Here is a 26,896-nt window from a genome sequence, read left to right on the forward strand (position 1 = left end):
CACTATGTGCACAGATGCTAAAGGACACAATGACACATTGTTGACCACACACGCTGGGTTGGGGGAACAAGTTAAATTATCTGGACATAAGAGTGTTAAGATGAGGGAAACAAGTTGCAGAAGGTGGAGACAAGAGTCTTAAGGGGATGGGTACTTTGTCAGGAATAATCCTCACTTGTGTTGTTGTTGGGGTACTACTGCATGACCATGACCTGAGGCCACTTCTCTGACTTGTTGCTTTTGGACTGGGGTTCTCCCAAGACAAAGATGATGTGCAGCTGTGGGATTGTGACCTGGGTAGAGTCTACTGGTGGTGTATCTTGCTAGTGGATGCTGGGTGATGTCTCCTTCCATGATGAGTGGTAGAGTGTTATACACTTCCTGATGCAGGTGATAACCATGTACCCTGCAGTGGCTTCCCTACAATGCCACTCTTAGGGACGTTCCGTACCCCAGTCTTTAAAAATACTGTCAGTCTGGGCAGAGAAAATGGCACTGGCAAGGCCCTGCATAAAAGGACACATAGAAGTAGTGTGTTCCACCATAAACCTCATAATAGCAGTCATTAGAGTCTCAGGATTCCTTGCTTTCAAGGAGCTGTTGGTAGTGCTGGGTAATATCATAACAAAAAACACACAATGCAGAGGTCAGCTTTATATTGGACTTAGTAGTAGTACACTGTACCTATATAATATTTTGGTGTTTCTGCTGATTGTTTTCTAAGTGCTGCCCATGAGTCTGTGGCCATCAGTGTCAGGTGGTGGCATCAGGCACCCATGCAAAGCTGCATTATTGTGGGTGTACCCACATCAGATGCAGTGCACTTATCTGCTGTTGGATCCACAGAGATAGCATCATTGGTGCTCACAGCCAGGGGGAACCACTCCCCTACTATGAGTTGTGAGCATTCAGACTATTGAACCTTGGGTTTTTCTGTTCTTTTGAGAGTGTTCACCCTGTACTCTGGGTGGATGTCTACCGAGAATGGAGATTGACAATGGCCTATGCCATTGGATTTTGACTCGGGTTTGTGTTGTCATCATAGTGAGCTCCAGGTTGGATGCAGTGATCAGCCTGCTTCCCTCCCCAGTCTGTACCAGGTGTCACTATCCCAGTGGTCTGCCCTGTGAATACATAATAAAAGTCACAACAGAGTGACTATGAGTTTGTATGTTATCTCTGTGACCATGTAGCATTCCTGTTAAGATTGTCCATGCTAGACATTCCATGCAGTCCCATCCTACCTCTGCTGCCATCCTGGTGTGGCCGAACACCTGATGTTTATATGACAGAACATAAATTATATACGATGTGGTCAGCCTTCAGTCTGTATGTGCAGTGCTGCCGTGAAGAAATATGCCATAAGGGTTGCCAGCCTGCTGCATCGTCCATTGAGGTGCATGGGCTTGGTCCATTCTGACGCACATGTCCAGTTTTTCATGAATGATCCAAGTAAAGTTGATAAGAGTCCATACATTCAAACTTGTAATAGCCAAAATGTTCTACCACATTTTTCACTTTTTTATAACTGAATTTATATTTTTCAGTTAAAAGAGCACTAAAATCTCTCCCAAAAAGAGTGGATCAATATTTACTATCTGCCTCATTTTATAGAAATTCTGGATCATTATTTAGTATTTGCCTCATTTTTTTAGAAATTGCATCCATATGAAGTCAGAAATGTGGTACAAGAGTCCTGCTGTAAATTCATATTCAAAGTATATAAGTTCCAATTCCAGTCTAACTGTATATCAGAAATGATTTGCAAAAGTGGTGTTTTATTTTTAATTCAAAGACAGACTACAGACAGAAGGTTTTATTATAATTCTGGAAATAATGGGAGGGTACAGTCACGGAGCCTCTACCAGACTATTGTATGTTGGGCGACATTCATGGTGATAAGGGGGAGGTGTCCCATTCCTGTAAAGCTGCACTTTCTCTAAATAAGAAGCATAAGTACGCACGTTTCAGATGTCTTCCTCTTTATACTTATTGCCATTGTGTGCCCCACAATGATAAGCCCTCTTACCTCTGAGCCCTCCATGGGTCCTGCTCAGTACTAGTATAAGCTGGCTCAGGACTTCATGGCCTTTATGCAAAGCATGCAGCCGAAACCAAACCAGATATCAGTATTGGGAATCCCACCTGAAAAGAGGTTGCCACCAAAGGAATGGTAATTTTCTGGTTCTGAGAAGGAAAACCTAGTTTCGATTTCACAGATGTCTTTGCTGTGGGCTATTACATAGAGATATGGGACACCTTATCCTCTGTTTCACTACCAAGGGATGTCTCATTTGATAATACTTTATGCAGTATGAAAAATTAGTATAAATAGAAGTTAAAAGAGGTCTCAGATGTCCAAAAACAGTATATGAATCTTATGGCATTAGATACATTAATGTCAGTTGCCATCCCTCCAGCTTTAGATGCTTTTTACAGGGTCATAGTTAAATTAGCAGGCTATTGGTCTGCAGACTTTTATAAGCCCAGCCAATAACCAGAGGTCAGAATCAAACCCTTTATCTTGTGTCTGTGAGGTAAAGAGCTTGACCATTATGCCTGCCACTACTCCCTTTTCTAGATGTATCAGTGGGACTGAATGGGGGGAAAGGGTTTTCTCAAGATGAGAACCAGATTCCTGGAACCATTTGCCCACTGATGTCAGAAATCAAGAATCCATTAACAGTTTTTATTCAAAAAGTCCATAAAGAACACCTACACACTGAATCTTCTTGTAACTAATATTGAGATAACACTTAATGCATGAAATATTTACTGTAACTCTTAAGCTAATCATCCATTATTTTCTACAAATACTTCATAGGTTCGTAGGTTAGTACTAAGCTAACTGCCCTTGCGAGCCATTTTAAGCCTAGCCAATTATCCCTTGTGAGACTCAAACCCTGCACCTTGTGTTTGTAAGGCAAACACCTTAACCATTAGGCCACCTAATGTGTGTACATTTTGCTGGACTATTAATTTGACTTTTTTTGTCCTTCTCTTTTGCTAATTTTGTTGCGTTCTGATCTGTTCACAGTGCTACAAATGTAATTTTTATATGTAACTGTGTTATTGCAAATTCTCAAATTGCTGTAAATACTGCAGATGTTAATTCCTTTGTGTGAGTATGTTATTGAAGTCTTTTCTGTTTTATTAAAAACGTCACGATTTTTTATGTAAATTACTACTTTCTACTCCATGGATCCTCGGTTGTGACTGAAGATGGTCAACTGAGCATTTCTGTTACCCAGTCCTCAAGATATTTAATTAGCTAACTGACTGCCTAACTTACTAACTCACTCACCCACTTAGCTCTGCACTTACAGGAAGCCAGTCTGGGTTTGCTGAAGCCACAATTCCTGCAAATATCTGGACAAGAACCCCAGATCCGTCCCTGGATACTGAGAAAGGATCTAAACTGGTTGCAGCCCTCAGTACGTTACTCATGGACAAGGAGAGTACTGTTAAACCACTCTGGGAAGGAAGTCTGTTACAAGCAGCAACTCTGACCTTCACGATTCTAAACTGTCATACTCGTGATAAGATATTAAGTCAAGCTCCTTACGGAACTTAAGGAAAAGGTAGGGAGGTCTGTGACAGATTTCAGAAGGTGAAAAGCTTGGAATTAGCCGTACTAAATCTGTCAGTTGGGTAAATATGCTAGTAATTGTGGCTGTGATACTGTGGATGCAGCATCCAAAGGCGCTGTTATGGGCCAGAAATTAGGAGAGGCCACACCTGCCAGTGGATGTCAAGCCATTGACTCTGAATGTTCCTTTAAAAAAGAATCTTCTGTTTGGATCCCCTGCTCAAGAAGTAGAAAGAGTGAAAACCATTCAGTCTGATAAATAGTTTTTACCCCCCCCATCCCAAGGTATGATAGCAACTATGACTTAAGAGCTGCCCTTCAGCCATCGCCAAAGGATAAGGAGAGGGCAGATAGGAAAAGAATGGCATGGGTTTCATTAAAGGAAGGCTAGGGACCCCAAAGAGTCCTATTTCAGATAGGCAGCAGCCATTACTTTCTTGTAGTTCTCCAACCCCCTTACCGTGATCCCCACACTAACCCTTACAAACCAAAATCCCTACATACCCAGGCACAGACAATAAAAACTGGGGGATCAGCTGTCCTTGTTTGCAAAACAGTAGTTGAGAATAGCAAAGGACAAGTGGATCCAAAGTATGGCTTCACAGGGATACAGATAACATTACCTGATAAAATCACCATCAGAGGGATTCTACCAGTGCCAGAGGATCAAAGACAAGCAGTGCCATCCCTTCTGTGTTGAACAGAGCTAAAGAGATAGTACCAAAGGGAAAAGAGGGTGCAGACATCTTCTTGAGAGTATTTATTGTGCTCAGGAAATTCACCAGGCTGAACAAGGAGAAAATCACAGCCAGCTGCCTATCAGGGGCCAGGATTCACCAGGTCACTCACAGACTCATTGAACCACAAGTACCAGTATGACTCTATCATAGTCCATGTGGGTGTGAGTGACCTGAGACGTACCTTCTTGGACTATATGCAAAGAGACATTATGGAGATCTCAGACTATGTGTCGTAGGCTGGTATGAAGAGCATCCTACCTTCACCAAGGCTGATGCCATTATATGTACTGACTTAGTTTCTGGTGTTGTCATTCAAAGGGGATACATAATTTGTCAGCATAGCAGGATAAGATCAACAGACCATGTTGTTTTGCCAAGGATGGCATGCACTTGGCCCTGCGAGGGTTTAGAATATTGTTAAAACATTGTCCTTCCCATAGTGACTTTTTTAGGCAATGCCAAATTGATTAACATTTCAAATTAGGAAAATCAACCCAAGAGAGTTTAAAGGTATTGCTGCTCAATGCCAGAAGACCAAACAAGAAATTGCACTCCCTCCAAGCTCTTCTTACCTTGGAGGGTGCAGATATCTGTGCACTTACTAAGACATGGTTTAAAGCCACAGAGAGCACCCCAGCAGTGCAGGGATACAATGCCTTCCACACATTTAGACAAACTACTGCACTGGAGATATTTTGATCTACATAAAAAATAAATGTACTGGAAGGATGGTCAAACAGGATGATAAACTTGAGCTTTTCCATGTCTAAATTACCATTGGTAGAATACCGTATCATATCCTTGCAAACTATCAGTCACCATCTATAACCCACAAAACTCATAGCTTATACTTAGAACTACTGTTGGTACTTACCATTCAGCCCAATACTATATTTATGGGGGGGTGTTAAGTACCCCCTCTATAAACTGGGAATCCTACACAACACCAAACTTGTAGGCCCAGAGATTCCTGGACTTTGTAAACATAAACACCCTGGACCACTTAGTTCATTTGCCAACTAGAGGTGAAAGTGTACTGAGGCTGGAATTGACAAATATGGTAGAATGCTACAACTCTTCAGTGAACTGTCCTCTCAGGTAAGGTCAGACCATAAAACTGTCTGCTCTGAAATAAAAATCAGTGCTGTGACCCCAGCAAACTCTGTAACAGTTAAGAACTATTCTAAGGCAAACTGCTTATTATTAAGTTATTTGTTGTTGTTGTTGTGTCTTTCAGCTTTTCCAGGTTAGGGGTCACCACAGCGGAACTCTGGTCCGCTAATGATTGGCAGTAGCTTTTCTACGTGCCGAGTTGCCAGCCCTGATGCACAACCTTCAACGAAGGTAAGCCCATTCACGCATGTCTCCACACAGAAGATGCTTTAGCTGAGAATCGAACAGGACAATGTCTTACTTTGAAACGACAACACTACCACAGCACCACCACCGCTACCAGACAGAATTTGGAGACTACAGCTGCCAGTGCAGAATTATAAAGAGTAGCCATGTACAGTCAAGTTAATAGATGCATGGAGACTGCTATGCCTACAAGAAACAAGCTCAGAACAAACTCAAAAAACAAACCACCCTGGTGGAATCCAAAAGTAAACAGACTGTATAACAAAATAAAATATTTATAGATAAAAACTCAGCAGTGCAATGCTCAGCAGGAAAACAAACTCTCTCATCAGGCTAAACTATCAACTTCTTCTTCCTTTGGCTTTTTTCTGGTTAGAGGTCACCACAGCGGATCACCTGATTGGCAGTGGAGTTTTACGGTGTTGAGTTGCCAGCCTGGTGCCCAACCTTCCACAGAAGACACACACACGCACTCACTACTAGGGCCAATTTAGAGTGTCCAATCCACCTACAGCATGTCTTTGGGATGGGGGAGGAAACCCACACAACCACAGGGAGGACATCCAAACTCCACCCAGAAGGCACCCCAGCCGAGGATAGAACCGGAGAACCTCTTCCTGTGAGGCAGCAACGCTAACTGCTGCACCACCGTGGCCACCCGGTCTAAACTATCAACTAAGATGGCAAATTGTCTAAAATAGCCTCCCAGGCTAAAGACAACCACAAGGCTTTCTTTAGCTATGTCTGAAACCTCAAAGGCAGTACATAACTGTGCTCAAAACTGATTGTTAATGGAGCCACTTACACAAAGCCAGAAGATATGGCAAATCTGCTGGCCAACTAAATCAGTTCCAATTTTACCCTCCCACCCAACCACTCCCCCAAAGTAAAACTGTCAAACATACTCCCCAACTATCACTAGGCAGCAGCTTCCAAATGCACTCACTAAAGCTAAGAACAATATCTATGGGCCCCAATAATTTCCCAAGATGCTTCCTAAATATATCAAACAGTTAGAAATACTCCAAAGGTTCCTAACCAAAAAGCCCTGAGGCCTAAGTCCCTGAACTACCAAGAGCGGGCTGGAAGCTCTATCTCTGAATTCAGTATCCTGTAAATTTTTGAGGAGCGGTCTATGTCTTACTTACCACACCATTAGTGATCCCACTGTTTCATCACAGCTCCAGTATCTCCAACAATACTACACTCAAGGGCCTAAATCTTCACCAAAAGATAAGTAAAACATGCAAAGCTACGCTTATGCACCAGTCCTGGATAAAGAACAGTTGTGTACAATCTTACTGTAACATGAATATAAGGGCATCTTATGAGTTCCTTCCTGCACCCCCCCCCCCCCGCTAACACCTCTGTCCTCCCTTCCTTAGTCTCCTTTATATCGTAAATCAAAGGTCTTGCTACCAATGCAGAGTTCGTAAAATTTTAATGTTTTAATGTTAAAAGCAGATAGCAAAATCAATGCAAGTCCAAAGTACAACAATATCACCCATAAAATGCACTGCTACCTACTAGGCAGTTTTTGACCTGCAAAACTCATCCACATATGCTTGTCATTACATCATCTAGAATAATCTCTGAACTATGGGTGTTGGTGTACAAAGAGACTTTACTAATCTTTCATAAGTACAGAATCGTCCTGCATATAGACCCTTTTTTCATGCCTAAAGGGATCACTGAGGCTTCTTTAAACCATCCTATGCAGTTGCCCTTCTTTCTAAGTGGTCAAAATAAAGGCAAAAGAATTCTTGTTTTATCTGATGCCCACAACAACTAAGATACTAGCCAGATAGGGAAAAAAGGGAAAAAAAAACACAATTTAACATTTTTGTGTTCTTTATAGTTCTGCTGTTCTGTCCATGACAAGACTGTCAAGGGACAAGTTGGGTTGCAACTACAAGGGCTATGGCTACTACTATCATAGAATTTCTGAGAGGGGGTGATTACTCAGGCCATCTTGGAGGCAGCCACTTGGTCATTTGTACACAGTTTCTAAACATTACAAATCAGATCTCACCTCTAGAAGCAGGGTAAGGCTTTACCTTTGCCAATCTGTAGGGTTTCCTTCAGCCTGTTTCAGGAAATTAACTACCATACAGCAGCCTGTGGTGATGGAAATCATTCTAAGGTTTATGGCTATGCAGCAGTGATGCATGTGATGACCATAGTACAGTTGTATAAAGAGCTTACCATAATACTAAATGTTTGAGTAGGATCATTAGTACAATCCTATGTTCTGCCCACTCTTCTGATTTGCACATCATAGGGCTGTGATAGGTTCCAGATCACGCCCCCATCCTTCACACCTATGCTCCACCCACTTTACTGGTTTGGGCATCCTATGGCTGGAGTGGGTTCCAGATTACCTCCCCACATCCTACACGTCTGCCGCAGTTACAAGGCTTCACGTTTTTTTCATTCTGGATGGTTACAGGGGACCAGCTTTGTGAGTGCCTTTTTGCCCCTGTAACATGGAGTCCTGTGTAGTGGGTCATAGTAGGTCTTAGTCTGAAGTAGGAGAAGACCAAGGAATCAGAAGGGAGTTCCTGCTATAAGCTTTGTGTGCAGAATAGCTAAATATAGCATGGCCAGATGTAGCTGTTATACTGGTAGCACTGTTACATTCCACAGAAACTGACATTCACTTGGTCAGCAGAAGGGGGGGGTGCATAGTTTATGCTACTGCAACAATAATCAAGGCAAACACGCTGTTATGGTAAGTTCCTTACACAGTTGTACTTTCCTGCCCTGATATTCTGTGTTGAACTAATAGCAAATGTAGTTTGTTTTAGATGAAGATAGCCCAATACCATATCACAGTCACCAGAACTTCTGCATTAAATAAATAAATAAATAAGTAAATAAATAAAAACCTGGAGGGCCAATCACGGCATCGCTGTAAATAAAATGCACAGTATCTCTGTCACAAGCCACTCGATAATTGATGTACTGGATGGGTAACCAGAAAGTCACTCCCAGTTAAGCATCCCTGTCCCTCATGGATAGGAGAAACCTGTAACTGGCCCAGCATGTCCTTGTTCGGCCCATCTCTGGGTTATTTGTATACAAAGTATAAGGGCTAAAAACTACCATGGGAATGTAAGGTTAGGCTTCTTAAGATCCTTGCAGATCAATAACCTAGCAAGTAACTATGAAGCCTCAGTTTTCTGCCCATCTGGGGCCAAGTTTGCATCCTGGTTTTTCAGAATATACTACAGTTATATCTTTTTGGGTCAGGCCACCTCACTGTTTCTGCTGCATTGAGGCTCTTATTTGCTGCCCCCCCCCATGCTGCCACAGAATGTGAAGTTGCACCTTGACATTGGTGAAAATAATCTGCTTGGATAGATTCTGGGATAGGATGGAAATAACTAAGCTGGTATCCGTCATTTGTTAAAAAAAGTAATAATCACTTATGTTGTATATTTATTGCTTTTTGTTGACTGGAAAATTCTGATTTGATGTAACCTATTTTCAGCAGAGTCGTGGGAAGAAAAGCTCCATTACATAAACCTGTAATTAACAGTTTCATATTTAAGAACAATATTTCTTTCAGCACAATTGTACAGAGTAAATAATAATTAATTTCTTGAGTTACGGTGTTGGTTCTATACAGATTAATAAAGGAGAGATTCATGCCGTACATTTGATTTGGAAAGTAGTTAACCTGTAATACATTTTATAAATGCAGCTAGGATCTTTACTTTAGATAAAACATTGCTTAGTGGGCGAGACTGTTGATGTTAGTGAAGGAGAAATGAGTACTGACCATGAGAATGAAAGGGAAAGGGTAGTTTTAGTTTTACAGAGAAAAATAACATGAGGGAGACTGTCAAAAGTCAGGTGAAAGAGACGGAAAGGGGGTTTGAGTTGTTGATTTGAGGGACAAATATATTACATTATGGAAAGAAGGAACGAGGGAGGTGAAATAAATGGTATGAAGTGAGATGAATAAACGTCAGAGAGGTTGTAAATTGTGGGAAGCAGTTAATTTGGAAAAGGAAGTGGAAGGATTTGAGAAGATTCTGGAAGAGTATGAGGTTAGGGGAGAAATTGTCACCCTGGAGATGAGCAGCCAGTAATAAGTGTGGCAGTGCTTGTTACCCAGAGATGGCTGGCTAGTTATAATGGTGGCAGTGCTGGTTACCTGGAGATGGCTGGCTAGTTATAAGTGTGGCAGTGCTTGTTACCCGGAGATGGCTGGCTAGTTATAAGTGTGGCAATGCTTGTTACCCAAAGATGGCTGGCCAGTTATAAGTGTGGCAGTGCTTCTTACCCGGAGATGGCTGGCTAGATATAAATGTGGCAGTGCTTGTTACCCAGAGATGGCTGGCTAGTTATAAGTGTGGCAGTGCTGGTTACCCGGAGATGGCTGGCTAGTTATAAGTGTGGCAGTTCTTGTTACCAGGAGATGGCTGGCTAGTTATAAGTGTGGCAGTGCTTGTTACCCGGAGATGGCGGGCTAGTTATAAGAGTGGCAGTGCTTGTTACCTGGAGATGGCTGGCTAGTTATAAGAGTGGCAGTGCTTGTTACCCGGAGATGGCTGGCTAGTTATAAGTGTGGCAGTGCTTGTTACCCGGAGATGGCTGGCTAGTTATAAGTGTGGCAGTTCTTGTTACCAGGAGATGGCTGGCTAGTTATAAGTGTGGCAATGCTTGTTACCCAGAGATGGCTGGCTAGTTATAAGAGTGGCAGTGCTTGTTACCCGGAGATGGCTGGCTAGTTATAAGTGTGGCAGTGCTTGTTACCCAGAGGTAGCTGGCTAGTTATAAGTGTGGCAGTGCTTGTTACCAGAGATGGCTGGCTAGTTATAAGTGTGGCAGTGCTTGTTACCCGGAGATGGCTGGCTAGTTATAAGAGTGGCAGTGCTTGCTACCTGGAGATGGCTGGCTAGTAATAAGTGTGGCAGTGATTGTTACCCGGAGATGGCTGGCTAGTTATAAGTGTGGCAGTGCTTGTTACCCGGAGATGGCTGGCTAATTATAAGTGTGGCAGTTCTTGTTACCTGGAGATGGCTGGCTAGTTAAGTGTGGCAGTGCTTCTTCCTCGGTGATGGCTAGCTAGTTATAAGTGTGGCAGTGCTTTCTACCCAGAGATGGCTGGCTAGTTATAAGTGTGGCAATGCTTGTTACCTGGATATGGCTAGCTAGTTATAAGTGTGGCAGTGCTTGTTACCTGGAGATGGCTGGCTAGTTATAAGTGTGGCAGTGCTTGTTACCTGGAGATGGCTGGCTAGTTATAAGTGTGGCAGTGCTTGTTATCTGGAGATGGCTGGCTAGTTATAAGTATGGCAGTGCTTCTTACCCGTAGATGGCTGGCTAGTTATAAGTGTGGCAGTGCTTGTTACCCAGAGATGGCTGGCTAGTTAAAAGTGTGGCAGTGCTTCATACCCAGAGATGGCTGGCTAGTTATAAGTGTGGCAGTGCTTGTTACCCAGAGATGGCTGGCTAGTTGTAATGGTGGCAATGCTTGTTACCCGGAGATGGCTGGCTAGTTATAAGTGTGGCAGTGCTTTCTACCCGGAGATGGCTGGCTAGTTATAAGTGTGGAAATGCTTGTTACCTGGAGATGGCTAGCTAGATATAAGTGTGGCAGTGCTTGTTACCCGGAGATGGCTGGCTAGTCATAAGTGTGTCAGTGCTTGTTACCTGGAGATGGCTGGCTAGTTATAAGTGTGGCAGTGCTTGTTACCCAGAGATGGCTGGCTAGTTATAATTGTGGCAGTGCTTGTTACCTGGAGATGGCTAGCTAGTTATAACTGTGGCAGTGCTTGTTACCCAGAGATGGCTGGCTAGTTATAAGTGTGGCAGTGCTTGTTACCCAGAGATGGCTGGCTAGTTAAAAGTGTGGCAGTGCTTCATACCCAGAGATGGCTGGCTAGTTATAAGTGTGGCAGTGCTTGTTACCCAGAGATGGCTGGCTAGTTGTAATGGTGGCAATGCTTGTTACCCGGAGATGGCTGGCTAGTTAGAAGTGTGGCAGTGCTTGTTACCCAGAGATGGCTGGCTAGTTATAAGTGTGGCAGTGCTTGTTACCCAGAGATGACTGGCTAGTTATAAGTGTGGCAGTGCTTGTTACCCAAAGTTGGCTGGCTGGTTATAAGTGTGGTTGGCTAGTTATAAGTGTGGCTAGTTATAAGTGTGGAAGTGCTTGTTACTCAGAGATGGCTGGCTAGTTATAAGTGTGGCAGTGCTTGGTACCCGGAGATGGTTGGCTAGTTATAAGTGTGGCAGTGCTTGTTATCCGGAGATGGCTGGCTAGTTATAATTGTGGCAGTGCTTGTTACCCAGAAATGGCTGGCTATTTATAAGTGTGGCTGTGCTTGTTACCCAGAGATGGCTGGCTAGTTATAAGTGTGGCTGGCTAGTTATAAGTGTGGCTGGCTAGTTATAAGTGTGGCAGTGTTTGTTACCCAGAGATGGCTGGCTAGTTATAAGTGTGGCAGTGCTTGTTACCTGGAGATGGCTGGCTAGTTATAAGAGTGGCAGTGCTAGTTACCTGGAGATGGCTAGCGAGTTATGTGTGTGGCAGTGCTTGTTACCCAGAGATGGCTGGCTAGTTATAAGTGTGGCAGTGCTTCTTACCCGGGGATGGCTGGCTAGTTAAAAGTGTGACAGTGCTTGTTACCCGGAGATGGCTAGCTAGTTATAAGTGTGGCAGTGCTTGTTACCCAGAGATGGCTGGTTAGTTATAAGTGTGGCAGTGCTTCTACCCGGAGATGGCTGGCTAGTTATAAGTGTGGTAGTGCTTGTTACCCAGAGATGGCTGGCTAGTTATAAGTGTGGCAGTGTTTGTTACCCAGAGATGGCTGGCTAGTTATAAGTGTGGCAGTGCTTCTACCCGGAGATGGCTGGCTAGTTATAAGTGTGGCAGTGCTTGTTACCCAGAGATTGCTGGATAGTTATAAGTGTGGCAGTGCTTGTTACCTGGAGATGGCTGGCTAGTTATAAGTGTGGCAGTGCTTCTACTCGGAGATGGCTGGCTAGTTATAAGTGTGCCAGTGCTTGTTACACGCAGATGGCTGGCTAGTTATAAGTGTGGCAGTGCTTGTTTCCCGGAGATGGCAGGCTAGTTATAAGTGTGGCAGTGCTTGTTACCCAGAGATGGCTGGCTAGTTGTAATGGTGGCAATGCTTGTTACCCGGAGATGGCTGGCTAGTTATAAGTGTGGCAGTGCTTTCTACCCGGAGATGGCTGGCTAGTTATAAGTGTGGCAGTGCTTGTTACCCAGAGATCGCTGGCTAGTTATAAGTGTGGCAGTGCTTGTTACCCAGAGATGGCTGGCTAGTTGTAATGGTGGCAATGCTTGTTACCCGGAGATGGCTGGCTAGTTATAAGTGTGGCAGTGCTTTCTACCCGGAGATGGCTGGCTAGTTATAAGTGTGGAAATGCTTGTTACCTGGAGATGGCTAGCTAGATATAAGTGTGGCAGTGCTTGTTACCCGGAGATGGCTGGCTAGTCATAAGTGTGGCAGTGCTTGTTACCTGGAGATGGCTGGCTAGTTATAAGTGTGGCAGTGCTTGTTACCCAGAGATGGCTGGCTAGTCATAAGTGTGGCAGTGCTTGTTACCTGGAGATGGCTGGCTAGTTATAAGTGTGGCAGTGCTTGTTACCCAGAGATGGCTGGCTAGTTATAAGTGTGGCAGTGCTTGTTATCTGGAGATGGCTGGCTAATTATAAGTATGGCAGTGCTTCTTACCCATAGATGGCTGGCTAGTTATAAGTGTGGCAGTGCTTGTTACCCAGAGATGGCTGGCTAGTTAAAAGTGTGGCAGTGCTTCATACCCAGAGATGGCTGGCTAGTTATAAGTGTGGCAGTGCTTGTTACCCAGAGATGGCTGGCTAGTTGTAATGGTGGCAATGTTTGTTACCCGGAGATGGCTGGCTAGTTATAAGTGTGGCAGTGCTTGTTACCCAGAGATGGCTGGCTAGTTATAAGTGTGGCAGTGCTTGTTACCCAGAGATGACTGGCTAGTTATAAGTGTGGCAGTGCTTGTTACCCAAAGTTGGCTGGCTAGTTATAAGTGTGGCTAGTTATAAGTGTGGAAGTGCTTGTTACTCAGAGATGGCTGGCTAGTTATAAGTGTGGCAGTGCTTGGTACCCGGAGATGGTTGGCTAGTTATAAGTGTGGCAGTGCTTGTTATCTGGAGATGGCTGGCTAGTTATAATTGTGGCAGTGCTTGTTACCCAGAAATGGCTGGCTATTTATAAGTGTGGCTGTGCTTGTTACCCAGAGATGGCTGGCTAGTTATAAGTGTGGCTGGCTAGTTATAAGTGTGGCTGGCTAGTTATAAGTGTGGCAGTGTTTGTTACCCAGAGATGGCTGGCTAGTTATAAGTGTGGCAGTGCTTGTTACCTGGAGATGGCTGGCTAGTTATAAGAGTGGCAGTGCTTGTTACCTGGAGATGGCTAGCAAGTTATTTGTGTGGCAGTGCTTGTTACCCAGAGATGGCTGGCTAGTTATAAGTGTGGCAGTGCTTCTTACCCGGAGATGGCTGGCTAGTTAAAAGTGTGACAGTGCTTGTTACCTGGAGATGGCTAGCTAGTTATAAGTGTGGCAGTGCTTGTTACCCAGAGATGGCTGGCTAGTTATAAGTGTGGCAGTGCTTCTACCCCGAGATGGCTGGCTAGTTATAACTGTGGCAGTGCTTGTTACCCAGAGATGGCTGGCTAGTTATAAGTGTGGCAGTGTTTGTTACCCAGAGATGGCTGGCTAGTTATAAGGGTGGCAGTGCTTCTACCCGGAGATGGCTGGCTAGTTATAAGTGTGGCAGTGCTTGTTACCCAGAGATTGCTGGATAGTTATAAGTGTGGCAGTGCTTGTTACCTGGAGATGGCTGGCTAGTTATAAGTGTGGCAGTGCTTCTACTCGGAGATGGCTGGCTAGTTATAAGTGTGGCAGTGCTTGTTACACGCAGATGGCTGGCTAGTTATAAGTCTGGCAGTGCTTGTTTCCTGGAGATGGCAGGCTAGTTATAAGTGTGGCAGTGCTTGTTACCCAGAGATGGCTGGCTAGTTATAAGTGTGGCAGTGCTTGTTACCAGGAGATGGCTGGCTAGTTATAAGTGTGGCAGTGCTTGTTACCTGGAGATGGCTGGCTAGTTATAAGTGTGGCAGGGCTTGTTACCCGGAGATGGCTGGCTAGTTATAAGTGTGGCAGTGCTTGTTACCCGGAGATGGCTGGCTAGTTATGTGTGGCAGTGCTTGTTACCCTCAGATGGCTGGCTAGTTATAAGTGTGGCAGTGCTTGTTTCCTGGAGATGGCTGGCTAGTTATAAGTGTGGCAGTGCTTGTTACCCAGAGATGGCTGGCTAGTTATAAATGTGGCAGTGCTTGTTACCTGGAGATGACTGGCTAGTTTTAAGTGTGGCAGTGCTTGTTACCCGAAGATTGCTGGCTAGTTAAAAGTGTGGCAGTGCTTGTTACCCGGGGATGGCTGGCTAGTTATAAGTGTGGCAGTGCTTGTTACCCGGAGATGGCTGGCTAGTTATAAGTGTAGCAGTGCTTGTTACTTGGAGATGGATGGCTAGTTATAAGTGTGGCAGTGCTTGTTACCCAGAGATGGCTGGCTAGTTATAAGTGTGGCTGGCTAGTTATAAGTGTGGCAGTGCTTGTTACCCAGAGATGACTGGCTAGTTATAAGTGTGGCAGTGCTTGTTACCTGGAGATGGCTGGCTAGTTATAAGAGTGGCAGTGCTTGTTACCTGGAGATGGCTAGCTAGTTATAAGTGTGGCAATGCTTGTTACCCAGAGATGGCTGGCTAGTTATACGTGTGGCAGTGCTTCTTACCCAGAGATGGCTGGCTAGTTATATGTGTGACAGTGCTTGTTACCCAGAGATGGCTGGCTAGTTATAAGTGTGGCAGTGCTTCTACCCAGAGATGGCTGGCTAGTTATAAATGTGGCAGTGCTTGTTACCTGTAGATGACTAGCTAGTTTTATGTGTGGCAGTGCTTGTACCCGGAGATTGCTGTCTAGTTAAAAGTGTGGCAGTGCTTGTTACCCGGGGATGGCTGGCTAGTTATAAGTGTGGCAGTGCTTGTTACCCGGAGATGGCTGGCTAGTTATAAGTGTAGCAGTGCTTGTTACTCGGAGATGGATGGCTAGTTGTAATTGTGGCAGTGCTTGTTACCCAGAGATGGCTGGCTAGTTATAAGTGTGGCAGTGCTTGTTACCCAGAGATGGCTGGCTAGTTATAAGTGTGGCTGGCTAGTTATAAGTGTGGCAGTGCTTGTTACCCAGAGATGGCTTGCTAGTTATAAGTGTGGCAGTGCTTGTTACCTGGAGATGGCTGGTTAGTTATAAGAGTGGCAGTGCTTGTTACCTGGAGATGGCTAGCTAGTTATAAGTGTGGCAATGCTTGTTACCCGGAGATGGCTGGCTAGTTATACGTGTGGCAGTGCTTCTTACCCGGAGATGGCTGTCTAGTTATATGTGTGACAATGCTTGTTACCCGGAGATGGCTGGCTAGTTATAAGTGTGGCAGTGCTTGTTACCCGGAGATGGCTGGCTAGTTATAAGTGTGGCAGTGCTTCTACTCTGAGATGGCTGGCTAGTTATATGTGTGGCAGTGCTTGTTACCCAGAGATGGCTGGCTAGTTATAAGTGTGGCAGTGCTTCTACCCAGAGATGGCTGGCTAGTTATAAATGTGGCAGTGCTTGTTACCTGGAGATGACTGGCTAGTTTTATGTGTGGCAGTGCTTGTTACCCGGAGATTGCTGTCTAGTTAAAAGTGTGGCAGTGCTTGTTACCCGGGGATGGCTGGCTAGTTATAAGTGTGGCAGTGCTTGTTACCCGGAGATCGCTGGCTAGTTATAAGTGTAGCAGTGCTTGTTACTCGGAGATGGATGGCTAGTTGTAAGTGTGGCAGTGCTTGTTACCCAGAGATGGCTGGCTAGTTATAAGTGTGGCAGTGCTTGTTACCCAGAGATGGCTGGCTAGTTATAAGTGTGGCTGGCTAGTTATAAGTGTGGCAGTGCTTGTTACCCAGAGATGGCTGGCTAGTTATAAGTGTGGCAGTGCTTGTTACCTGGAGATGGCTGGCTAGTTATAAGAGTGGCAGTGCTTGTTACCTGGAGATGGCTAGCTAGTTATAAGTGTGGCAATGCTTGTTACCTGGAGATGGCTGGCTAGTTATACGTGTGGCAGTGCTTCTTACCCGGAGATGGCTGTCTAGTTATATGTGTGACAATGCTTGTTACCCGGAGATGGCTGGCTAGTTATAAGTGTGGCAGTGCTTGTTACCCGGAGATGGCTGGCTTGTTATAAGTGTGGCAGTGCTTCTACCCGGAGATGGCTGGCTAGTTATAAGTGTGGCAGTGCTTGTTACCCAGAGATGGCTGGCTAGTTATAAGTGTGGCAGTGCTTGTTACCTGGAGATGGCTGGCTAGTTATAAGTGTGGCAGTGCTTCTACCCTGAGATGGCTGGCTAGTTATAAGTGTGGCAGTGCTTGTTACCCAGAGATGGCTGGCTAGTTATAAGTGTGGCAGTGCTTGTTACCTGGAGATCGCTGGCTAATTATAAGTGCGGCAGTGCTTGTTACCCGCAGATGGCTGGCTAGTTATTAGTGTAGCAGTGCTTGTTACCCGGAGATGGCTGGCTAGTTATAAGTGTAGCAGTGCTTGTTACCGGGAGATGGCTGGCTAGTTATAAGTGCGGCAGTGCTTGTTACCTGGAGATGGCTGGCTAGTTATAAGTGCAGCAGTGCTTGTTACCCGGAGATGGCTGGCTATTTATAAATGTGGCAGTTCTTGTTACCCGGAGATGGCTGGCTAGTTATAAGTGTGGCAATGCTTGTTACCCGGAGATGGCTGGCTAGTTATAAGTGTGGCAGTGCCTGTTACTCGGAGATGGCTGACTAGTTATAAGTGTTGCAGTGCTTGTTACCCAGAGATGGCTAGCTAGAACAATTGGATGAAGCTGTCACACAAGAGAAAGAAAAATCCAGAGTTTGTACTGTACAGGATGGTAGTGTTAACCAAGAAATCTGTATCTGCATCTGAGAGAGTCTATTTTCCTTTAATATTAGTCATTCTCTAAGAAAGTGACCAGTGAGTCATGGGTACAGAGTTATTCATTTATGACTTAACCTTTTCAAGATCTCTGAGGGTTTCACTTGCACCCAAGTTGTTGTTTTTAGTTATTTCCAGGTAGTGAAAATCCATGACTCTTCGAACTTCGGAGACAAAAATTGCAATTCACGGAGTCTGAATAGTTGAAGAAATCCACACCACTTGCATTAGGGAGCCAACAATTTGCATCACGATCACTGTCAAAGCTGTTATCACTGGCTGTTGTTCCTTGCAACAATTACAGCCACATTATCTAAATTACTGGTTTCACTTTATATATAAGTTGCCACCTGATTCTTTTATACATTTGAGCCGTAGTCTCTCTCTTTCAAAAATATTTAGCTTTGTCCAGGAGTGTTGATAGTTTGTTGTTTTTTTTTTCCTTGATATTGATAATTCTAACAGTTTGGACAGTTATTACCTATTTTGTTTTTAGTGAAAGGAACTGGATTTGTATGCACATTGGTATATCAAGTAGCATTGTGTACTCACAGCAAGGGCTTCTCCAGTTTAATTATTGTCAGGATGGGTCTTCTGGGCAATCTGTATGGCCTCCTTTCATATGTACACGTTTTCTCTAAATATTCTGGTTTCCACCCACCTCCTAAAGGCACGCAGTAGATGAACTGGCACTCCCCAAATTGCCCATGGGCAATCATGGCAGTGGGTGAGCAAGAGGGTGCATTGTGAGAAAGACAAATGGACTATTCAGAATGGGTTTCTTTCAGTGAGTTGTGCCCACTGGTTGCTTGGATAGGCTGCACTGTCCCCAGCCCTGGAAAGAATAACATAGATGGTTGTAATATAAATATGCGTAATATTCAGATTTGGCACAATTGATGTATTTTATGTAATGCATTTAATTGTCTGAGATGTAAGGTGTGCAAATTCTCTTTCTTGTTTGGAAGTCAAATATTTGTAACTGCAACTGGTAACTGGAGCTATTCAGGATGGACATACATACAAAACCCATCAAGGAAAACAACCTTGTGTCTCTGGTGTTTGATGTTGACAGATGCTAATAACTTATTTATTTTAAGGTAGACTTATGCATAGTTTAGTTGGAGTCCAGCTAGCTATTTCATACTGAAACCTTGACTTTTTTTGTTACTAGAAGCTGTTATTGATACGTATGTATTGTATATGTATATATATATGTATATGTATATAGATACTTAATTAGTAGTTAATTTTGATTTCCAGGTGGGGGTAGTCTGTATTCTTTGCAGTCTGCTACTGATGATATTGATTGGTTTTGCTGATGCCTTAAGACAAACTTATTTTAAACTAGCTTGGTTGGATACCTCTAGATTTAACCACTCTCCAACTCATGTGACCTGAGTTTTGAAATGCATTCCCCCTTATGAAGGAGACAGTCCCTTTTTCCCAAATTTAACTTCATCTAGCCTACGTGTTTGGAAAATTCACTGTTGTTCCGTTCAAAAATTGTAATCATTTTGTTTGAATGGCTATATAATGTTTCATTCCACCTCATTGTTCTCTATTTTTTAGCAAATCTCTTTTGCCGTAGTTTATTGTATTGAATATACTTCTTAATGCCATTGAAACAGTATGCGTGAAACCAGAGTTGTTTAGGCACAATGCATTAATGCTTACAGTAATTGCACAGTATTGTCTTGCAAAATATGTAATGTAACCATGTCTGGAAGTCCAAGCTCAATTCAAGTGCTAACTTTGTTAAATAACTGAGTTTTGTGAATGCTGTTTATTGCATGTTACTCTAAAAGTAGCGTGTATTAACACAGACCATGCTGAAGAACAGCAAATTGAATAAAAAATACATCCTAACTGTACAATAATGTGAGCCTTTTGGTGGGGGTGGTGCAAACACTTCTGCAGAATTTTTTCTTAGGACTTGAAACTTCTTAAGATTTACAAGTATGTTGTCATATGTTTTAATAATGCTGTTACATAGACTTTTCATAGAATTGACACTAAACTGAGTTCCACTTAGTTCGTGTAGCTCAGTTTAATCAAAGGCATGCTTTTCTTGCAAGTGATACTTACAGTAAGAACATTTCTAAAGCTAAATGCCAAGTAAGTTGGTTTAACCTCCAGTAACACAAAATTAAATTCAGTGTGCATTGTTGTTGCCTAGTGATAATTATATACTAATGACATATTTGTTTTCAGTTGACAGGATGTATGCAAATTCAGGGATCTGGAGTCCACATTCATTATGGGAATCCTGCCATCTAAGCCACTGTGAAGAGAAATGTTCTCAATGTTCTTTGCATCATAGGAATTGCTATGACTTGCTTGATAGCATTTTAGAAAACATGCATGACAATGACGGACAGTACAAACCTACAGAATGCATGATGAACGTTAGCAAAGTAAATGATGCGAACCACAAAAATGAGGGTTGCACAACACTGCATGACATTTCACTACCTGAGATTAACCTGAAAGAATGCAAATGTTCGCACTGTGGAAGATATTTTTCCCTGATATGCAAACTGTTAGGACATGAGCAGGCATTCTGTGCAGAAAACCCATCTCACTGCATTGAGTGTGAGAAGACTTTTACTCAGAAGCATTCCTTAGTTTCCCTTCAAAATATTGGATGGGGAGAGGGGTCATACAAATGTGCTGAATGTGATAAGAATTTTCCACAGAAAACTTCCCTGTTATCTGTTCAGAAAATCCTCTCTGGAGAGAGACCGTACAAATGCACATGCCCTGTTCATAATGAATGTTTTGCCAGTAATTTTATAGTGCAACTTTTTCAGACAGCACTTTCAATTGAAAAATCAAGTACGTACACTGACTGTGACAACAGCCCTAGTGGTGACAAGACCCATCTTGTAAGCCATGAACTTATGTCAAGAAACAAACAATATAAGTGTTCCGAGTGCAACAGGTGCTATACTTGGAAGCATAGCCTTGTCGAACACCAACGAAAGCATACAGGCGATTTACCATATAAATGTACTGTATGTGGTAAGGGTTTTCCCAGAAAGTATAACCTAATACTTCATGAACAAATACATTCTCAGGAGAGACCATATAAATGTAGTGAGTGTGGCAAGGGGTTTATCCAGAAGAGTAAACTGATAATCCATCAGAGAAAACATTCTGGTGAAAAACCATACCAGTGTCCAGAATGTTACAAATGTTTTTCTCAGAAGTGGCACTTGATAGTCCATCATCGGTTGCATTCAGGAGAGAAACCCTACAAATGTAGTGAATGTGACAAAAGTTTTACCCAGAAAATTAAACTGACATTCCATCAACGAATGCATTCTGGAGAGACACCATATAAATGTACTGAATGTGACAAGGGTTTTACTCAAAAGAGTAGCTTACTATGCCACCTACAAATACACTCTGGTGAAAAACCATATATATGCGCTGAATGTGGTAAGTCTTTTCTCCGAAAGGGTAGCCTTGTAGTACATCAGCGAGTACATTCTAGAGAGACACCATATAAATGTACTGAGTGTGGCAAGGGTTTTGCTGAGAAAACTGGCCTGATAACTCATGAACGTAGACATTCTGGAGATAAGAGATATAAATGCACTGAATGCAACAAGAGTTTTATTCTAAAGTCTACTCTAACAGTCCATCTACGAATGCATTCTGGAGAGAAACCCTTTAAATGTAATGAATGTGACAAAAGTTTTATTCAGAAGCGTAGTCTAACAGCTCATCAGGAAATACATTCTAGACAGCAGCCATTTCAGTGTACTGAATGTGACAAGAGTTTTGTAAAAAAAAGTAGCCTAAGAGTTCATTTGCGAATGCATGCCGGAGATATTCCATTTAGATGTTTGGAATGTGGCAAGGGATTCATGCATAGGAGTGCTCTGATTGATCATGAGCGGCTACATTCTGGAGTAACACCACATAATTGCACTGAATGTGGCAAGGGTTTCTTCCAGAAGGGTAACCTGACAGTTCACATGCGTAAGCATTCTGGAGAGAGACCATATAAATGTGCTGAGTGTTTCAAGACTTTTACAGTAAAGAGTGCATTAACATATCATCAGAAAATTCATTCTAAAACTGAAACAGTAATAATCACATGATTGATGATAGTGTCAGCAGCTCAACAGATAGCACACTCGCCTTTGATGCACAGAAGTCAGATGACTGTGGGTTCTAGTCTCACACCAGGTGCTTGTAATCATTTTGCAGTGCTGACACCACATTGTAAAGGGTGCAGCATTCCTCACTGAGTGCTACCCTTTGGATGCAATATTAAACCAGAATTGTATCTGCCTGAGTTAATAGCAGCTTGGGTGGATGTTACCAATCCTAATGCACCTATAGAAAACAGTAAGGGAATTTTCTTTGTTGTCCTGGCCAGATTGCCACTAGTCAGTATGAATATTAACTCTTGCCTCCCCTGAAAATAGACCATAGGCCTGAAAGGGCTAACATGGTAAAGGGAAAATATAGGTAAATAAATTGATTGATTGTAACTATTTGCATCCTGAAGGTACAGTGCATAACTGCACTGAATGTCACATTTCTTCTTGAAGGATAACTTGACAGTTTATCTACAAAGACATTCTGGAGAGAGAGAATGAAACAGAGAGACAGAGAATTGGTAGCACATGCTGAAATGGCTCTATCTGGTAACTGTTGTGTGATGTTTACTGAGAGACAAAAATCAAATACCAGGTTACTCAAGTACATAGTAGAGCAATGTCGATTATAAAGACACCCATTTAGTTTCTACAGAAGTAAAAGTAACAGGGCTAATAAAAATAAATTTCAAGCATATTAAATATGCTACCAGTATAGGTAAAAGTGTATGAAAGAGGCAATTCTGGTTTCATTATAGGTGTTGAGATGACACAGTTGGAAAACATAAAAGACTGAAGCAGTATTAACATCATGAACTTTAATTGTACGCTGAGATAGTTAATGGGATCTATTCCCATCACAATATTAGAAATCCTAAACAACTGGAGAACTTAAAAAAACAGAGAAAGAAACTACAAATGTGCTGTTTCAAGACTTACTGTGAAAAGTGCCTTAGTACATTACTAGAAAATGCTGTGTAACAATAAAAGAATAATAACCTTGGGAATTTGAAGTATTCTCAGCCTTATAGATTGAGTCCGTTCCCAATACTGCATTAAAACTGAACCATCAACATTCAGAGAAATTAAATCAAAGCCATCTTCTGACATGATTTTAAATATATAAACTATGCTGAGCCATGAAATGGAATGTTTTCTGACAGTGGCTTAAAAGAATAAATAAAATATATGTAGAAATTAAACCAGCCACACACAGACAGTTGAAGAAAAAAGTACAAATGTGGTGTTCTACTTGATTTGTGGTAAAATATTACACAAAGGAAGTATATAGAAGTCAAAGTAAAACTGGTGTGAAATATGACTCGTGAAACTGTTGTAATAGTCCTTGGGTGGACCTGGTAAATTGGATGCATTAGAACTTCCAAGGATATTTGAATGTACTGCTTATGCCACTAACTTCCTCTCCATTGTAAGTGGTGAGAAGAACATTTACAGAAAACAGTGAATACCAAGTGAACAGTCATTTTGTAAACTATATCTTAATTTAGTAAAATAGATCTAGTGTCGCCATGATAATAAAATTAACTTAACTTTAGGATGTGGGAAGGCAAAAATAATACAGTCTCAATACAATAAAATGTTACTGGTAACGTTAGTGCGATGGAATGTTGATCACACTGACATGGGAGTTTAACCATGTGTCCTTTTTTATTATTTGTTAACCAAGTAAACCCCTTAATTGTGTGCTGTTTTTTTTTCTTTAGAAGTGACCTGTGGTTAAGAGACTACTCAGAATCATACAGTTAATAAATGGAAACTAAGTCAATGTAACTCTGGACTACATAATGGAGCTTGTAGGCAGAGCAAACTTGTGTGAAAAAATACATTTAGACAGAGGCATCCAAACCTAGCAAAGACGAAGAAGAAGGCAGTAACTTTGTAGAATGTAAACACTTCAGGTGGTGTGAAAAGTAACATACTAAGGACAATGATTCACTAGCTTAAGATGAAATTATGTTGTGAATCAATGCGGTTTCAGGAGGGAATTAGAGCCGTGTATAGAGCATTTCAAGATATCAAGTAAAAATAATGCATCAAAGCATTTAACTCTTGAAGAGTCAGTCATATTTGTAAAGGGGATGAAGATCAGAAAATGTCAAATCCATGCCGAAACAAACTTCATTCAGGGGAAAATCTTGAGGGAAGTAGACTGATTTCTTAATATAAATGGCAATATCTGTAAACTGATGTGAGGCACATAGTTTGCAAACTAAGGATGTGTCAAAATATGATAAGTAAGCAGTAATACATATCATGGAGGGTAGCACTGATGACTACTGGACCACCCTGCGGTGTCATGAGGCTGCTGCTGCTGGTTGAACCAATAAGATTCAGTATCTATTTTATATGGTATTATTGTGATTAAAGATTGACCTTTATCTGCCTTGCACCAGCAATGCCTGGATGCGGGACATTTTTATTTAGTGGTCATCTTTACATTAAGATAGATCTATTTTTCAGTCAGTCAGATTACAGTAAATTGATTTCCCTGGCATAAAAAATGGCATGAAAGAGGGTCCATTTTTCCTAAAGGATCAGTAGAATAGCTATTAATGTTAGGGAAATATCCTATGTGGCATAATTTTTAAATTTGCTTTTAACAACTGATTGGAGCTGACCCAAATTGGGTATCAGAACATATTTTTTCATAGGCTCTGTAACAGTCACCTTCTAAAAGCTTATGTGTACCCACATATTCATCATGGCTTATGTGTACCCACATATTCATCAAGATTCCTTGCGAAAGTGTAAAGGGATTTGCATTGTTTTTAAGTGCAGAAGAAGCCTGCTCCAAAGTTAGGAGATTCACTGGCAAATTTGTCACTTTTGTTACAATTGTTAATGGACTATAACTAATGGATATTTTAAGTGTGATTGCCTCTATATGTGTATTTTCCCTCTAATCAGTACTCTTCAGACAGCAAATTATATAAAAGCGATGTTTTATATGGACCAAAAAAGTAGGCATAGAACTAGGCGATATGTTATTAAGAAGAGGTAAAGCTTTTGAACTCTAACCATGTAATCTAAATTGCCTTGACCATCTGTCCAATTACTGAGAAACATTTGAACCCCATCAAGTTGAATTAGGTGTCCAGTTAAGAGATTGTAGAAAGAGCACTCTACTCTTATTTCTGGCTGAATGAGAGTAACAAGTAATCCCCCTGGAGGATTTTATAGGTCAGACTGAAGACCTTTCTTGCTACCATATGCCACAACAGGCTTCCGTCAGAAGTAAAGTAGTAGTCTTAGCCACACTAATTGTTACTAAAAATAAACCCATTATACGAACTCTGAATGACCTCAGTTACAGAACAGTGACAGCATATACAGATTCTGAAGAGAGAGTGATCTGCGACATGCCATTCTATGATGGCCTCTCTTACCACCTGTCTGTTGTATAGGTCTGGGCAAAGCTTTACTCTCTGTACTTCCATTGAAACTAATTTAGATGAGTACAGGAGCCACAAAGAAACCTACTAATAAGGACTTAGAGCTCCCAAAAACATCCTCAGGGACACGTGATACAGGGATGTGAAAACAGGTCCTCAGATTCTCAAAGGGAGAGCAGAGTCAGCCTTCCCAGACTGGCTTCTTCTCCTTATGGCTGTCTGTGGAAAGCTGCTGTCCCAGGTAGGTCCCAGGTGATATTTATGCCCTAGAAATCTCGTAGTTCTCTTTTTTTCTTTCTAAATGTCAGTCTCAGAATTTCCCACTTCCCTGCACTATCTGCAGCTTTTCTGTCTTGCAATCAGTATTAGGCTTCCTTTTAGCAAGTCACTTGTTAATAGTGCATCAGTAATTTGCTACTTTCTTACTTGTAATTAGGCCTGCTTTATTGATTGCCTTGGTGGTACTATGCAGCTAATGCTAAACAGTAAGTTCCTGATGTCTGTCGACTTATTGTTAATAAAAAGAATTAACAATAGCCTAATGAGGGCCCTTTGCTGCTCCAATAGCATAGAGAGATAATGCCCTAACTATGACCCAGGTGACCTGGGTTTGATTAGCTTCTCAGGTGACTCACAGAGCACTAGGGAAGGATGGGTATACCCATCCTGGGGGTGGGTGGTATGTGGGCATTTCCAGACTACAATCCCTGATGGAAGCTAGGGGTGTCACCAGAGAAGGAATGGTCAGCAGGGAGCAGTGGGGCTTTGCTGAACTGCCATGGAGATGGGGTGATATGCTGCTGAGCCTACATTTCACACCTCCCAGGACCTTACCTTACTGCCATAAGATGCCCCCACTCGAAGGAAGCTCAGATGTGTCTGTGATTCATGACCAGCCCCACCGATTACCAAAATAAGTCTGTGGGAGGCATGTCATAGCTGGTTGACCTGGCATGGACAGGGCAGGAGGACCAGGCTGCAATAGTGAAACAAGGATTGGAGGGAAAAAAGCAAAATAGATATTTGTTTATTATTTATTTATGTATTTACATTTGTTTACCGGGTAGTGTCCGACTGGGCCAAGGGCACGTTTTCAACAGAGACCCAGGGAGAAAATCTCCAAGACAAGTAGTAGACCGCAACATAGCAATGGAAAAAGATAAACAAGTTGCATACATGACAGGGGTAATTACAATTTCTGAGTACATTGATAAAACAGGTAAGTGATGTCATTGTATACAAGATAATAATAAAAATAAGTGATGTCATTATATACAAGATAATCAAAAAATATCCACAAGGATGGAAAGGAGTGCACACCAGCCAAAATCTGAAGGTTTTAATGAAATTCCACGAGTAAACCACAATACATGAACGCTCTTAAACAACCATGCTGGCCCACAATCAAGATAGGACTTCATCAGACAACTTAATTGTATTTAATTAACAAGTTATATACTGCAATCAAATTCAAATTGACCAATACCAAGGTTTGCATCCTGGTTCAACTAGTCAAGCTTATGTGGCTCATGAATATTAAAAACACCTATGCAATTGAATAAAAAATACAACCTACCCTAAAAATCATTTTGACTTGTTAAAACTATGATAATGATCATCAAATATTGAATAAATATTCATTATAATTCG

At 42.2% G+C, this 26,896-nt stretch overlaps 1 protein-coding gene across 1 annotated transcript in view; it reads left to right on the forward strand.

Moving 5' to 3' along the window:
- The window catches only part of LOC122797153 (zinc finger protein 883-like), a 140,251-nt gene extending 116,627 nt beyond the window's left edge, over positions 1-23,624 (forward strand). The window contains exon 4 of the mRNA XM_044065961.1: positions 19,933-23,624. Within this exon, the coding sequence (XP_043921896.1) occupies positions 19,933-21,830 (1,898 nt within the window). The 3' untranslated portion in view covers positions 21,831-23,624. The remainder of the gene's footprint in view (positions 1-19,932) is intronic.
- Positions 23,625-26,896: the final 3,272 nt, after the last annotated feature.

Source organism: Protopterus annectens, chromosome 3.part0, assembly GCF_019279795.1.
Source record: "Protopterus annectens isolate FY-2018-M chromosome 3.part0, PAN1.0, whole genome shotgun sequence".
NCBI lineage: Eukaryota > Metazoa > Chordata > Ceratodontiformes > Protopteridae > Protopterus > Protopterus annectens.